At 38.3% G+C, this 17,165-nt stretch overlaps 1 protein-coding gene across 1 annotated transcript in view; it reads left to right on the top strand.

The window, feature by feature from the left end:
* The window catches only part of CDYL (chromodomain Y like), a 108,836-nt gene that overhangs the window by 48,733 nt on the left and 42,938 nt on the right, over window positions 1-17,165 (top strand). Inside the window, exon 2 of the mRNA XM_051799076.1 lies at window positions 656-1,322. Coding sequence (XP_051655036.1) covers window positions 656-1,322 — 667 coding nt within the window. The remainder of the gene's footprint in view (window positions 1-655; window positions 1,323-17,165) is intronic.

Here is a 17,165-nt window from a genome sequence, read left to right as displayed (position 1 = left end):
ATACTTAATACTTGTGACATAAATATCATCTCTATTTGCAGATAAGTGAGGCATGATAATTTGCTCAAGTATGTGTATCAAAAACTCTGGCCAAAATGTTCTCTCTTCTCATAAAAAACCTCTAAAAAAAAATCTTCTTGCCCCAATTCCTGAGCTGTTCTATGTTGTCCCTGGTAGCTAAAGGATAGCTCACTGTAAGTAAGAGATTCTCACATATGCCTTATGCTAGGCAAGCAAATTATTCAAACAATATCAAATTGATAAGTTTTGCAGGGTAAACACACTGTATTTATACAGCATATTTAAACATGACCTCTGTATTCAGAGAGGGAAATCCTATCCCCATTGAAGTTGGTTCAAGAGCTTCACTGGGACCAGTGCCGATTGTCAGTTTTAATACGTCATATTCAGATTCTTGTGCATGCAAAATACTTAGTGAAGAACAATTTTGGTATTCTAGAACATGTTTTTGAGATTAAAGTAACAATTTGAAGCTTAAAGAGAGGAGTGTCCAGTCAGCAGTGAAAGACTGTAAGCTATAGAGCTACAAGAATATTTTAAAATCTGTCTACACTTAAAAAATTATTTGCATGCAAGTTGCTCCCTTGAGTTGTGTATCTGTCCATGTCTTATGTTTAATTTTCCTTTTTAACAGGTAGAGAGAATTGTTGACAAGAGGAAAAACAAGAAGGGAAAACCAGAGTATTTGGTGCGATGGAAAGGATACGACAGTGACGATGATACTTGGGAGCCAGAACAGCACCTTGTTAATTGTGAGGAATATATACATGAATTTAACAGACGCCACAATGAAAAGCAGAAAGAAAGCACATTAACCAGGACAAACAGGACCTCTCCAAATAATGCCCGAAAACAAATTTCTAGATCTACCAATAGTTCTTTTTCAAAGACATCTTCTAAATCTTTAGTTATGAGTAAAGAACATGAGTCAAAAAATAATCAACTTTTTTCTGCTGCACAGAAGTTCCGGAAAAACAATTCACCATCTCTTTCTGGACGGAAAAATATGGACCTTGCAAAATCAGGTATTAAAATCCTAGTGCCCAAAAGTCCAATTAAGAGTCGGACAACAGTTGATGGCTTCCAGAATGAAAGCCCGGATAAAATGGACCATATAGAGCAGGATCAAGACGACTCTGTAGCACCAGAAGTAGCAGCAGAAAAACCGGTGGGAGCTTTATTAGGACCTGGTGCAGAGCGTGCTAGAATGGGGAGCCGACCAAGGATACATCCATTAGTGCCACAATTGCCAGTGCCAGTAACAGCCACAATTGCATCAGCATTAACAATAAATGGAAAAGGTAGGTGTATGAGCTGGTCGGTTTTGTGTTGGTTTGTCATTTGACTGGGGTTTTTTTTGCTGCTGAGATTCAAACAAATTACCCACTCTATTTCAGCCATGTTAAGTCTGGAGAACTTCACAACTTTATTTTACATAACTATATGACTACAAAGCCATTTCGAATTTTACCAGCTTTTGGTTTCCTCACAGAGATTCATTGGTATTTGTGTTTTCAGAATCACCATAAGATACATCTGTGTTTGCCTTGACGTTGTGTGGTACACCTATTTAGTGTACCATTTCCAGAGATTACATCATTGCTTTAAGTTTATTTAAGTAGGTCAAATTTGGTATGAATATTAGAAACTTCCATTATGAGAACAGATGAATGGTGTGAGCAGGAATTTTTCATAGCAGTTTACATATCTATTTTGCTATTAATATTACCTGGAAAAAAACCTGTGAGAATGATGTTGCTTAAAAAAAAAACAGCTGATAAGCTTTGTTTCGGTGAACATTTGAGCCAGTTGTGGAGATACATATGCCTCCTGCCTGGTTTGACATCTGTCTTCATTATATTTTATCAATATTTTGTTGTTTATACCTCATTTGATATTGGGCGCTTATTTAGGAGTGATGCCTGGCTTGCTGATATCTTAGTAGATGACAATTAATTCAATTGCTGTAAAATTTGTGATACCAAAGAAACCCAAACTGCTTTTCTGGGAGGAAGCTGTTCATTTCCCCATCCAGCTGAGACCCTTGTTTAGAACATGTTCCTCATTCTTGTGCCCCAAACCTTTGTTCTTCCCTGACAGACCCAGGTAGTTGTGTAGTCACAAGCGTTCTTGTAAGCATGCTTTTAAGGCTAAATTTTCAAGTTAAAAATTGCAAGTAAATACTGCATCCTCAAATAAAATGCAGTGGGTAAGATCTGCTAGTATGCTATTGATGACAGCTTGCTGGAAAAATTGCCTGAAATTTTTCAAGGACTGGGCCTGCCAAAAAATACACTTAGATACACTATATAGGGAGAAAAATGTGCTGAAGACTTTGGGAGTGTTTGTATTGGTACCCCACTATTGTTTGCATTGAAATATTCTGAAAAAGTAGCTGGAGCAGGAAAGGTTGGAAAGCAGTGGACAAGGAAGGAGTATACTTCTGGAGCTGCAGTGTCAGGTCATGAACCAACCCATTTTGCTGCAGATGAACTAGGTAACCATGGTAATGGACACACAGATGCCAGGAATATCTCTTGCTTTGCATGGGCTAAAGAAGGAATGTAAATCTCAGAGGATGTAAACAAAGCTGGAAGGGAAGATGCAAGAGATACCAGAATGTAATTCTCTGTGTAGGTGAGGTAGAGGAGTGCGTTTTTGTGACAATTAATGTGCATTTTGGAGTATGGTGGTGTTTCTAATGTAATGATTGATAAGTGCTGCCATCAGCATGCTGGTTTTTTGCCTTGGGGCATCCAGGAAAAAAAACGGGGACATGAAGGACCTTCTTAGGTAGATCAGATAAAGTCATTCCAACCTTTCATTCTGGTATTAGTGGTATGGCGAAGGCCCAGCTGCATGGCATCAAGTGGAAGTGGAAAAACCTGCACAGGAGTGGTAGTGACACAGAAGATATTAGCTGAGGTGCGTTTATCTGTTTCACTGAGGTGTTAAAATTTCTTCAACTACCACCACTTCCTTCAACTCTTCTTAGGCATTGGCCTGGACAACTAACAATGAAAGCTATCGACTGACTCTGGGGATGATGGCAATATGAGATTTTTCTCACACGTACGTGTTCATGAGATCTTAAGGTGTAGATCAAAAAAAGGAGAGCCAAGGAGATAGTCACAATACGTGGTGGATGGAACATACACAATATGTTCCACCTTCTGTCTGCTGCTGGAGACATATCAGTACATTAACTGAGGCTTTCCTTCTCTGTCCTGATACACCACTACCCATCCCCAAGCTGAGCTGTGCAGTCTGCTGGGAAATGGATGCTAAATAGCATTATTAGGGCCTTGTTGTGCTCACCTGCAACACTTCTGGGCTTAGTATTCAAATCATGCATTATTTCTGTGATGATAAAACTTGGAGATAAAGTTGCAAAAGAAAAATAATTTCCATTTGTTTCTGACATCTCTCTCTTCCTAGCTTTTCAGGATTTCTTTGACAGATTCCTTCCTCGTGGAAGCCCAGGCTTCAACTCAGATGTTATGCATGGCCTGAATGGACCTTTATTTAGGGAGAAGCCAAGAGAAATAGCCTTGTCTCCTAGAGCTCACCTAGCCTTGAAGCTTCTTGAGCTGACACATTGCCTGTCTCTTCATTAAAGATGTACTCTTCTCCTTGCTGTTTTTATTTTTAGCTTCACACTGTTATTCATTAAAAATGTAGTAAATAGATGCTTCCCTCCCCTGCATGGGGCTGTTGCAGTTCAGGATCCTGTTTTGCTCCTTGCTCAGGACATTCCTTCTTTCTTAAATGGACACCTCATCACATTTTCAGCACCACCTCAGGATTCATACATCATGAGAAGTATTCATTGCACAGAAATGCATCTTCATATGCACCAGATCTGACATATTAATAATACGGATGATAGATCCGGCATTTGAAGCACTCTTTCCAAACTTCCCACCTCCTCCACATACACCTTCTGTTAATTTTAAGAGTTCCTACTACCACTTGGAGGATGCTGTCAGGAAGACAAAGGCATGTTTTGAAAAATAACTTTTTACTTGAGGTGGTTTAGGGATTTTTTATCAAGATATTTTTGTTGGTAAACCAAGTTCATCAAAACAGAAATCACTCATTGTAAAGCATAATTTTGAAAGATTCTAGAAAAATACATATTACACTTCAAAAAGCTTTAATCAACTTTTTAAATTGAAATAGATTTAGATTTTTTGAAGTAATATAGGAAAAATAATTTAAAATTTTAATATGAAAACAGTGTTCCTAATTTTGAGATTATTTCTATGTCTGCTTTTGAGTTGTGTGACTTCTGTTGATTTTTGAGTCCTAGCTCAGGATGGTGAAACTCTTCATTGTTTACTCTGTTCTTTGTTTGTTTTCCCCAGCCTTGCTTTTTCTGGGTTTTTAAGTTTAAATTATAATAAAAGTGGTGATCATCAGCTGTTACTAAAAGCTGATGAAAGCAATCCCGAATTTAGATGAATGAAACAGAAAAACACCATCAAAGAACTGAAATGTTGTGGAAAAGTTTTTAGTGGCACATGCAGTCAATCCATATTACTCAAAACTAGGCAAGACAAAAAGCGGCCTCACGTCTAACAATAGGTTTTGATACCTTTAAAGTTTTTGAAAGCTTCCTTCATTAAAATGGCATTAAAAAGTAGCTTTGAAGTCTTACTGGAAATGTTTTAGGCATAGTACACTCATAATATCCAGGGAAGTTCTGTTTTAGGAAGGACTGTAAGCCAGGTGAATACCATTGCTGGGCAAATTCTAGTTGTTTGTTTGGGATTTTTTCTGGTTAACTCTATAGTTGCTGCAGTTTTTATTCAGGTAGCTATGTCCAACATGTGGATGCAATTCAGAATAAATGCCACAAGAAGGGAGATTTTGGGCAGAAAGGCATGCAAAGCTCAAAGCATAAAATGAGGAAGAAAAGCACATCTAGCTGCATATGTTGTTATAATTGGAATAAGGCAGACTGGTTCTTACATATGGGAAGAGAAGAAATACGAGAAATGCAGTGAATTACATCACTTGTTAGACAGACAAGCACCACCAGTGTTCATGGTGGCATTAGAGCATCTCCCTCCTTGCACGCATTAGTCTAGATGAATAATTTGCAGGAGCAGCAGACTGACAATCCAAAGATGCTTGTGATGTATCACTCTACAAGGAACAAGGGTGTCTGCTGATTTTTCACTTCGATACTGGTGCTATTTTTATCTCAAACCAGTGGTTTTGTCACCAAGAGAAAAGCCAGACATTAAAAAAAAAAAAAAAAAGACTGAACTTAAAATTCTCTTTGTTACCTGTTCTCTCCTTTCCCCAAAGCAATTTATGGGATTAAAAAACATAGAATTGGAAAACCAAAAATCCACTCAAACACCAAAGGAAAACAGTGTCTATTTTGTTAAGTGTTTGATAGCTTTAGGCTCAGCAGGAATCAAGTGTAGAAGGGATTATGGAGGCAACTGGAACTGGGTGGAAACGTACATTCTCAATAAGATACCAAGCCAAGCTGAAAGGAGTTCTGTCCCTCCCTGTTCCTTAGGGTGAGGGGAGCTCACACAGTTCCCTCCCAAAATCTCCCAGAATCTCCCAGTTACTTTTTTTCCCCCTCTCCCTGTATGTGCCTGGGTGTTGGACTTTACATGAGGAGCAGTCCACTGTCACCAGTGTAATGGGCCACCCTCAGCAGTCCCATGGGAAGAGCACAGCAGTTGACAAAGGTGTGTTGGGTGTGAACCACATATTTGTCCAGGTGGATCACAAGCCATGCATGTAATCCTCTCAGAAAGCAGAATGGAGAGTTACAGTTCATTGCTGTTTGAATTAGAGTGGACAGTACAATTAAAGGAAAGGTGGGATGATGTGTTACAGTTTTTTTGGATTTCTTTTTCACATCCTGGAAGGACAGAAGCAGTTTTGAGCCCTCATTTTGTTTGTTGGCTTTTGGGGATTTTTTTGGTTATGCAGTCAAATGTGATTCAAAATAAAAGAACTTCCTTTTTCAGTGTGTTTGTACGTTGCACTTGGATGGTGGCTTTATCTCTGCTGAGTGATCTGGAAAGCAACCAAGTATTTTATTAGAGCAAACAAAAGCCTATGAAGTGGGTTAAAGTCCTTTGCAAAGCCCTCTTAATTTCTGAAATTACTGGTTAAACTTCTTTGTCAAATGCAGCAATGTGAAATTTTGTATCTTCAGTTGTGTATGCATTTAGCAAATCACTAAGAGTAAAGCAGCTTTCATTACATCAACCTTAAAGGTACCTTTGGCTTGTTTTTTCTCCAGAAATTTCATTTTGGTCTTATTTCTTAATTCACATTATTATGTCCCTTGTTCACACTGTGTTGCAACATTTTAACCTAACATCAAATTTGCTTCTGTGTCATTTTCAAGTTCTTCAGATTCTTTAAACTAAAATAATATTCTGAGTTGTTGTGAATTTCTTTTTTATCTGTATTTTCTGGCTTAGTATAAATGCAAAAGTGTTAAGCAGTGTGGTAGACTGGATGGTCGATGTGGTAGACTGGATGGTCTATGTCGTGGAAAACTGATCTGTTATCCCATACTGTTCTGGTTTCTGTCTCCCTCTGCCCTACTGCTTGTACAGTTTATAGTTCACGTTATTGTTACTTTACATGGAGTTCCAGGATTGAGAACTTACTGTGAAAATCTCTCATCTTCAGGACCATATTGGTTTATGTCAACGGATTATCATAATAATAAGGATCTAAGTGCAGGGTTTGCTTTAGTTTTCTGAGAACATAAGGCATAACTGACTGTTTTCTTTCTTTTTCTGCCTTCTGCTGTCCTTCACTACTCAGAACAGAGATGCCTCAGTCGGATGTTACATTGGGGTAGGCTTTTGATACAGCTAAGCTAGTGTAAAATGTAGTTACTTCGAAAAAGAGTGGTCCCATTCCTTTTCCTCCCTTCCCCGATTCCAGGTATGGGATATATGTGTGTGTGTATATATATATATATATATATTTACAGAGAGAAAGAGATGTGGCCTAACCAACTGCTCCTTTAAGGGCAGGCTTATTTTTATCAGCCTTCTGGAAGTGACAGTGAGGGACAGGATGTGTCCCTGGGGAGGGAGACAGACACATGCTTTTTCCTCATTTTAATTCTGTCCCTGAAAAACCTTTACAGGAAACTCTGGATTAAACATATTTTTTTAAAAAAGGGTAAGAGACTTCTCAATAAATTCTCAGTTTGGACATAAAAACCTCAGCCTAAGCTGATAGAAAAACTCCTCTTATTTTCGCTGGAATTTGTATTACACCTGCAGGCTCACGGGTAAACATAAAGCTCGTAGCTGTGCAGTTCTTCTGACATTACACCAGTTTACACGGACTGAGGGTCTGGAGTCTAAATCTCTCATGACTGACTGCTCAAATGGGCTCACTAATGATCAGCCATCATGTTCTCCTACGGCACATGTGCCAACATGGGACAAAAGTAAATTCTGAGGACAGGTTTGTCACACCTGCTGTGTCAAAACTTAGGAAAGATGAAGCACAATGAAGCAAAGGCTCTGTTTACAGGGCTCACTTTCAACCTACTTTGCATACGTCTACACAGAGAAAATGTGTTGAAGATCAGACTGAACGATAGAACAAAAATGTTGAGGTAGATACTTTTTTTTTCAATCCAACGTTGTCAAAATTGTAGAAGTTCAGAGCAGCTTTTGATAATACAGCAGAAATGTGAAGCACAATCAGAAATACTCATGCAGTGCCTATTGGAGTGCCTGGCAGAGGAACCAGCAACTTTTTTTTCCTCTTGCTGTTTCAATTTTTGAAAAAATTTCATCTCCCATCTCTGTTAAGGCTGTGAAGTGGATGGAATGCATGTTTGCTAAGGCAGTTGTCATTATGAATCTGTGTTCTCTTGAAAAGAAGATTAATATTAATAGTTTGATACAAAAATCTATTTAAAAAATGGACTAAAATGACCATAATACAGTTTGTGGAAGATGTGCCTAGATCACATTATCTGCCTAAAATAAAGTCAACAAAACATCCTCATATGGAGACTTACAAGGGGATTAAAGTATCATACAATTAAGAAAAAAACCCTGAAATAGTTTGTTTACATCAGTGCTTGTGAAAGAAAAAAAGTTGTTAGATTGAGGGACATGCAAAACTAAGATTCAAAAAACAATTTTTTTAAGGCTAGCTGCTGGAATAACAGCTGGATACAGCTTTGCATGTTAGAGGTGTTTGCAAAAATATCTTTTTTTTTTTTTTTTTTTTTAATATAATGATGACTAATGCAATAGCCAGATCCTATATTGCCCTGGAATAACTATACTCCCTACCCAACTGGAGAAATTTCAGTACTCAAAGTGGCATAATCATGATCCAAAACTGCTGATTTAGTTATTAATAATAATACAACAAAGCACTGTTATTTAAAAGAAAATAAATACAGAAGCCATATGTTTGTAATACTGTATGCATTTTTTCAAATAAAAAATATCTAAATTATCTGCTGTACATAAATTTATATTATAAACTCACTTAAGAACACACACTAAAATGCATTAGGCCGCAAATTATCAAAAAATTGATTCTGCTCTAGTAACTCTTAATTTTGCAACCTTAGAATGCATAAAAAAGCTTTTGGTTTTTAGTAAGTATTTGTAATTTAAAAAGATTTAAAGTTTATTATGTTTTAGATACCTTTAGGAAACAAAGACAAATCATAAACATTGGCACTTTGAACTATAATATTCTATATTTGAACACATCTGAAAACTGAGAAGTTCTAAAATTTAATGTGGAAGAAGAGGAGGAAAGAGAGCATCTTACTATTGTATTAAGAGTTCTTTGAACATCTCAGTGAAACATAGATAAAGAAATACAGACTATCATCTGTTTTCTTTGAAAATTTTCCTTGAAAGAGGCAACTAAAGAAAGTAAGTAGTTTTGCTTCAAAAGACGGGTAAAAAACTGACTGGAAGGATGGAAAACAGAGTAGGCTTAGTGGTTCATTGTAGTTGTGTCAGAAGATTAACACTGGAATTTGTGTTTATTTATTAGTGATCTCTTTTTAAAAAAAGATGCTGCAGTGAGCAGCAAAGGTACAAAGCTTGCAGAGAAACACTGTATTACTTAAGACATAAGAAAAGAGAAACTTCAGAGGGACATATCTAAAGCAGGAGGCTAAGCAAAATGATGAACAGCAGGAAGAGAACTTCAGCTGATCATTTTTCTTGCTAGCTCCTAAACAGAATTTTTAGCCTGGAATGCAGATAGGAATACCTGAACACTCTAAGGGCAACTCCAAGAAGACTTGGCCTAATATTGGACTAAAGAGGCTCTCAAGATTTCTCTGTTTGCCACACACATTTGTTATTACGCTTCAGTCATGCTTTCTGTATAATGAATCCATATGTAACATGTTGGCTGGCACAGTGTCTTCCATGCACTGGTGCTGCTGTTCCTTGGATTTCAGCTTCGATTCCTGTATTGTTTTTGAGATGGGGTAGAATAAGAGGGAATGGAGTAACTGGCTGGCTGCCTTCTCAGACAAGGCCCCTATGAGATGTGTTCCAGTGCACTTCCAGTGCATACACAGTTGGAGAATCTAGGCCAAGCCATTGATGAAAGCTGGTACAACAGTAACAAAGAGGATATTCAATAATTTGTTAAAAAATCATGTATCTAAAGGAAATACGGAAAAGATGTTGGAGAAGAAACAAATTATAGACGTGATGAAATAATGACAAAAGTAATTGGAAATTTCTATTCTGGAATTGAATAAGTTAAGGAGACATCTAAAGAAATCAAAACGTGTCAAATTCAAAAGAGAAAGATAATAACTTTTGTTATAGCTTCCATTTAGTCCTGAGAACTGTTTGTAAAACGTATTTGAGACCAAGAGAAGAAGAGGTAATGGCCATTAAAAAAAAAAATCAGCATTTATAAGGATAATGGAAATAAATAGTATTTATAGGAATCGTGTAGTTTTACAGAGAATATAAGTTCTTTTTCTTCAGAATTAAGGAAGTGTTTTGCGACATACTTGAAAATTGTAATTCAGTGATTTTTGTACCTTTTTCAACATTGTTGGCCACTATTATTTATGGAATAATTCACTCAACTATTATTTATAGAATTACTTTTATACTGTGCAGACGTTCAGAGATTCTGATCATTGCTCTGTTAGGATATCAGGATAGGCATTGGAAAAGCAGTGAGAAGGTGGAGCTCTGGTCAGGTTTCTGCTGAGGTCCTTATGTAAAGCACCCTTCCTTTAAAAAAATTGCTTATAGAACTGTATAAAACAATTATTTTAGAAAAAAAATGCTACAAAGTTCAGATGCTTTAAGTAAAGAATACTGATTGTCATTCATCCTCTTGTGCTTTGGTATAATCAGCTCAAAACCCACTCCAGTGTAAACAGATTTGTTGTGTTCTCCCCTCATCCTTTGGTTTTCTGGACAGATTTCAAATTCGGTGGGCACTTCCAAGAAATACAGGAATGAGTTGAAACCAACAGTAAATGCAAAACTAATGCTTATTTTATTGAGCATAACTTTTTATTGACAGAGCTAATTTAAAAACAATTTTCAGCAAGTGGAAAGAATAGCCTGTCAGGGCTTCTCTTAAAGTTGGTGATTGTGTGAAGATGTATTTGTGGCAGTTTGGGGCAACACCCTTTCAGCAAGGAATTCAAAGATAGTGGTTTTCTTCTTATATTAGTACAAGCAGGCAAACTCAAGATGGCAATAACGGCTATTTCAAACAATTTACTGTGTGGTTTGTGATTTTCTGTTTCAATTTCTGAATACAAAGGATGACAGATTATTCTGTGTTCTTTAGAGAATTGTCTTTTTTTACCTTCTGTGAGTGTGTAGGCAATTAGCTTGAAAAACTTTTTTAAATATTTAAAAGTTTATTCAAAACACAAGTTACATCTTTGAGTGGGACATTTTATTTTCTTGTTTCTTTGCTTTGCACATTGACAATGCTTTTTGTTCCATTAGCTTTATTGGGTGCTGTATAGTCAGTCAGGTTGGGGACGTGTTTTTAGAAATGACCTTTCTGAGCACAAATAGTGGAACAGCAAAAAAACTTCTTCAAATATGTGAGAGAGAGAAAAAAAAAAGAAATTTAAGTGTTTCTTACCCCATGTCCTTGTGGGAAGTGCGAAGTTTTCCATTTAAAAAATACTAAAAGGTTAACAAATCAGAAATCTTACCATTAATAAAAAAGGTCTTGTGTAATAACTGTACAGCAAGAGGATGGGTTTTCTCAAATGATCATGTAGTACAGCACAGTAATGATAGTAAGTGAAGGGCCTTCCCAAGCCCTGGGTCAGGAGTCAAGGCCTATTTTGGAAGAAATACTCTGAAATTAGGGTTTTCTGAACTTGATTTAGTTTTTGTTCTTAAGAATCAGAGGAAATGTTTATTTCAAAGATTTTCTTTCTCTTTCTGGAGTGCTAAATTCAACGGCCCTTTAGATGGTGTAGGGAAAATGTAAAAAGTAGCAAGCGTATTATATTTAATCATCTTTGAAAGCAATGGGTAAAACTATTCAAGCATGAGTGGCTTTATGAAACATGACAAATCAATACTATGCTTTTTTCTTTTCTTCCAGCAAGTGGTTTAGATAACTGTTATGTTTGTTGACCTCATGGGGAAGTGCTTATGCTTTGCAGTTTTGAAAACCAGATTTCTTTTTGCATTTCCAAATACAGATCTAACTAGCTAACATTAAAGATTGAGCACTAAGTCTTCTGATAAAGTAATACAAGCCAAAACTAATCAGTATACCTCACTGACTTTTGTTTTTCAGCTTGCTGTGAAACTTTGAGGAAGAAAATGGACTTGTTACAGTGATATGTTAAGATATTTTGTTCTTAAGTTCTTTCTTATCTACTATTGAGTTTTACTCTGGCACAACAGTCATCTTTAAGAAATCATTATTCCTCTTGTATATCTTGTCACAGTTAGAGTCTCCCTGTCACTGTTTTGTTGGCATAGTCCAGTTTGAAGTGCCATAATTTAATAAGGTCTATTAGTAGATTAGTGATTGATGCATGACATGTTAAGGAGCACTCCATTCTCTATTAGATATTTTAGGCATATCAGTAATACACAATTTTAAAAACAGTAAAAAATCTAGATTCTTTTCAGTTAAAATGTAATATGAAGAAATTCTTACCCCACTATTGTGTATTATAAATTACAAACCAGTAGGGTAATGTAGTACAAATAGGGCAAATATTTACATATGTTCCAGTTAAAAAGGTTGAGAGTAATACTAAATAAATTTATTTTAGGATAAAACTGTCAATCAGTGGGTCTGTAGTTGACCTGACATTAACATCTCTACACTTTTCCTTCTGTAATTTTGGCTAATATTTTAGTATTTAACCAATATCAATATTAGCTATATTATGATATTTTAACAACTTAGTCAAACTCAATGATGACATTTTCAAACATTTTAGTCTTTTGTGTGTCAGGTTTTTTTAATATACTTATATATTATCCTATCTTTCTCTTATAAGTACTTCATATACTCTTTGGATAGGCCTTACGCTGAGACAATTTTAGATTCTCCTTCTGCACTGCTGTGAGTTTGGTAGGACTGTGTCAGGGCCTAGGGAAGGCCCTTGGGGAGGCTATTGGAGCCTTTGGATGAAAACTGAGATACTCTGGCATCCCTGGCAATCCTCAGCAGTTAAAGAGGATTTCTGTTGGTTGCAGGGTGATATGAACTGTTATATGATCGTTGTGTGCTTTTACAGACTTTGTTTATAGGTCAGTAAGTTCCTTGGTGTCTGTCCAGTTTTCACAGATACTCTTGTAATTCTGCTCTAATTGTACTGCGGCTTCATTTGGCAGTAAAGTGTTTTTGTAGGGGGTGAGGTAAGGTAGGCAAATAGGTTTGGTGTTATTTTATTTTTTTAAAATTTAGATTTTGCAGAATTTGCTGTGAAATCCTAGTGTTTGTTGTACCTCAAATCAGTCTTGTTCACATCTGTTAGATATTCTGAAATGACTGAACAGAACAAATCAGCAAATGAAATGCAATACTACATTGTAACATCTCTGCTAGTAATATCCTTGGCTTCACTGATCAAAATATTGTGGAGTCTGGGGTCCTGCTGAACACATTGAAGGCTAGTACTAAGACAAAGTTTTCAATTTTAGAAGAGGAAACTTCAGCTCGCTCAGAGCTCGACTGGGAAGGGTTCTGTGGAAAGCTTCCATGGAGAATAAAGGAGCCAGCAAGTACTGGGAGGTTTTCAAGAACGCTCTCCTGGAAACACAAAAACCATTCATGCCCTTTAAACATGAGGGAAGTAGGGAGAGATGCCCTTAGTTTTACTGTGAGCTTCTGAGTCTGCTCAAAGCCAGAAGAGAAGCATACCATAGATGGAAAAGCAAACACCCAGTGAGAACTACAAGGGCATTGACAGGGTGTACAGAGGTGCAGCTTGACAAGCAAAAGTTCAGTTCAGATTGAAAGTGGCCCGAGATGTCAAAAACTACAAGAAAAGGTTCTTTAGGTACGGAAACAACAAACAGAAACAGAAGGAAAATACTGGCCTGCTGTTAAACAGAAGTGAACAGTCACCAACAGTGCTGGAAAGGCAGAGAGGTTCTCAATACTTTCTTCTCCAACTTTACCGGCACTGCTGGGCCCCCAGCCTTGGGAACCAAAATCCAAGTGGATGCAAACACAGACCCTCTGTTAGCGAAGGAAGAGTTGGTGTGTGACCTGTCACAGAGGCTCGACCCACACACACCAATGAACCCTGTCACTGTCCAACCGAGGTGTTAGGAGAGCTGCTGACACCACCGCCAGGCTGCTCTCCATAATTTTAGAGAAGTCATGTGTATCAGGGATATCCCAGAAGACTAGAAGAAGGCTGATGTCACCCTTATCTACAAGAAGGGCTTAGGGGAGGATCCAGGAAATTATAGGGCCATGAGTCTTACTTCAGTCCCTGGGAAAGGGAATGAATGGAATGAATCCTGCTGGGAGCCACCACAGGTCAGATGAAGCATGTCATTGGAAAGAGCCAGCATGGATTCACCAAGGGCAAATCGTGCTTGACAAACCTGACTACCTTCTACAACCAAGTAACCTGCTCAGTGGATGTGGGGGTTGAGCAGTGGACATTGTCTGCTTGGATTTCTCCAGGGCTTCCAATACGGTTTCCCACAACCTCCTAAAGAAACTAATGTGTGATGGTTGAGCCTGGTGTCCCATGCATTGGGTGGGGAACTGGCTGATAGGCCACACCCTGAGGGTGGTGGCAAATAGCTCCTCTTCAAACTGGCAGCCTGCCACAAGTGGGGCCCTCCAGGGACCGATACTGAGCCCAACACTGTTTAATATCCTCATATGTGATCTGGATGATGGGGTGAAATGTGCCCTGATGGTGTTTGCCAGTGGTACCAAACTGAATGGGAAGTGTACACTTTGGGAGAGCCACCTTGCAGGAAGACCTGGATAGGCTGGAAGAGCAGGCAAACAAGAGCCTTGTGGAATTCAACAAGGACAAGTGTGAGGAAAACATAATCCAGGAGTGCAGCACAGCCTGAGATTTACCTGGCTGGGGAGCAGCTCTGTGGAAAGGGACCTAGGGGTCCTGATGGACAAGCAGCTCAATATGAGTGAGCAGTGTGTTGCTGTGGCAAAGAAAGCCAACGGGATACTGGGCTGCATCAACAAGGGCATCACCAGCAGAGACGGAGAAGTCATTATTCCACTTTAATCAATGCTTGTCAGGCCACACCTGGAATACTGTGCGTAGTTTTGGTGCCCGCTACGCAAAACAGCTGTGGACAGCCTGGAGAAGGTCCAAGGGCTACAAAGATGATCAAAGGCCTGGGCAAACTGACATATGAAGAAAGGCTGAGAGAACTGGGTTTGTTCAACCCTGAGAAAAGAGGCTTAGGGTGACCTCATCACTGTGTTCTAGTATCTACAGGGTGGCTACAAAAAAGGTGGAGACTCCCATTTACAAGGAGCCACATGGAAAAGATGAAGGGTAATGAGTACAAGTTGCTCCTGGGGAGATTGGACATAAGAGGAAAATTTTTCACAATGAGAACAATCAACCACTGGAATAATCTCCTGAAGGAGGGGATAGATTCCCCAGCATTGGACACTTTGAAGCTGGACACGGTGCTGGGCCATCTTTTCTAGACCTTGCTTTTGCAAGAAAGGTTGGACCAGATGATCCTTGAGATCCCTCCCAGCCTGGTATTCTATGGTTCTATGATACTGTTTCAGTGGTGAAGTTTCTTAGGCGTTTAGTTGATTTGTTTAAAATTAATTTGTATATTTAAAAATGTCGTGTAGCAAGCTGAAGATTTATGAAGAAAAATATACAATTGAAATTCTGTTGACAGAATATCTACATTCATGGAAAAAATTCTAGAGTTAGGGTAAAACCCATTAGAGGAAGGGATGAGAATGGGAGTATACTCTAGTCTTCCCTTAATGGGGGAAGTAATGCCCTCCTTCACATCTGAATTTTCATAATGAGGGTAAATTGTAAGATCCCTAGTTTGCACAGGGATCCCAATTAGCTTTTATTCTCAGTGATCAAATAAAACATTAAAGCCAAAACCCTTGATTCCAGTATTTCTCAGTTATAGTAGATGAGGGGGAAATGCTTTTTATTGGTGATGGTTTTGTCTTTTTCAGTGATGGTACTGGAAAGAACAGCAGGATCATTCCTCTTACCTGCAGGAATTATTTTCTCATTTATCACATTTTTATATGTACACTCAAGTCACACTGCATATAGCAGTTCATCCCAACAATCGCGTCACAGGTAGAGTTCGTCCCAGACAATCTATCCTGGGAGTCTTCTGCTCTTTCCCAAAGAGATGGAGAACCATTTGAACAGAAAGTGCAGTCCAAGTCCCCAAGTCCTTCCCTTCTCCTGCCTCGCAGGGTTCCAGGCTATGTGCTCCTGCTTGTGGGAGGGAAGTTGCTAGGAGCAGTAGGTGTCCCATGCATCCTGCAACTGTGTGCCCTGCCTGGCAGCAGCAGCTCTCCCAGGCCTCTCCCCTCTCCAGCGATGATTTAGTAGTGTCTGGATGGTGTGTGCAGGAGCAGCTGTTGCCAATGGAAGAAACGGAAAGCAGAGCTATTGTGTGGGAGAGGAGCGAGAAGGACCTACTTGAACGGAGAGTGGAAGGTGATGATCTTGGTTAGGGGTGAAGGGGAGGCATTGAAAAGAAGCTGGAAGCACTGTCAGGAGTGGAAAGGGACCTTAGAAGCTGAATGTGATTTCAGTGACTGCTAAATTTTAAGCCACCTTGACATAGTGCATAACATATAAATTCCTGGAGTTGGTATTAGTATTCTTGGAGTGTGTTCTTATTTAAAAATAAAACCAGTAAATTGTTAAATTATTGGAAAATATTAGGACCACGCATGTTCTTCATGCAGAAAATTCTAAAATTACTTTAATTTGTGGGAGTCCCTTATATTTTAATTATGTGTTGTATGAGGCTATAATGAGAGGATGACTCACTTTTGGTGTACTTCATTGTACTATCGTGTGGTAAATGAACCTCAGTACATCAGTACACTTGGATATGTATGACTTCCCTATTAAAAGAAAACCTGCAAGGTGGTACACAGTAGTCTGGGGTTTTAGCTGTGGAGTATGAAGAGTTAGGAGAGAGGGAAGTATTTGATAGTACTTAACTTCCTTCTAAATTATGTTTTGTCTGTATGTAGTGATAACATTTTCTTTAACATGATATCCTTCTACATGTCTCTGTAGTGGTGGCTTAGACTTTACAATGAATGGAGATTAAAGGTCATGATTCAGCAGGAATTACATAAAAACGTAGTATGAAAGCTATCAGCAATGTCATACAGAATCCTGCAATACAGTGATTGCATGGCAGTATTCCTAACACTTTCTGACAAGATTTCTTGCCTTTTGTTCTCTTTTGCATAAATACAAAAAACCGTGTTAGGCACTTCTGAGTAAGTATAGGTCGTGGGGCTTATCTATCAAATGTGCTCATCAGCACAGAGGCTACAATTTGTAATATTTTTTTCCCCTTGCAGTTGGAATGCTTTTTTTGTATAGCATTTAAGTCAAAAGACACTGAGGTCATCTAGTCTGCACTCCAGTGTATTACAAGTCA

This window comes from Manacus candei, unplaced genomic scaffold (genome assembly GCF_025592945.1).
Source record: "Manacus candei isolate 608988 ecotype Guabito, Panama unplaced genomic scaffold, ASM2559294v1 h1tg000049l, whole genome shotgun sequence".
Lineage (NCBI taxonomy): Eukaryota > Metazoa > Chordata > Aves > Passeriformes > Pipridae > Manacus > Manacus candei.
Note: the sequence above shows the minus strand (reverse complement) of the source record. Positions and strands in the feature narration are given on the sequence as shown.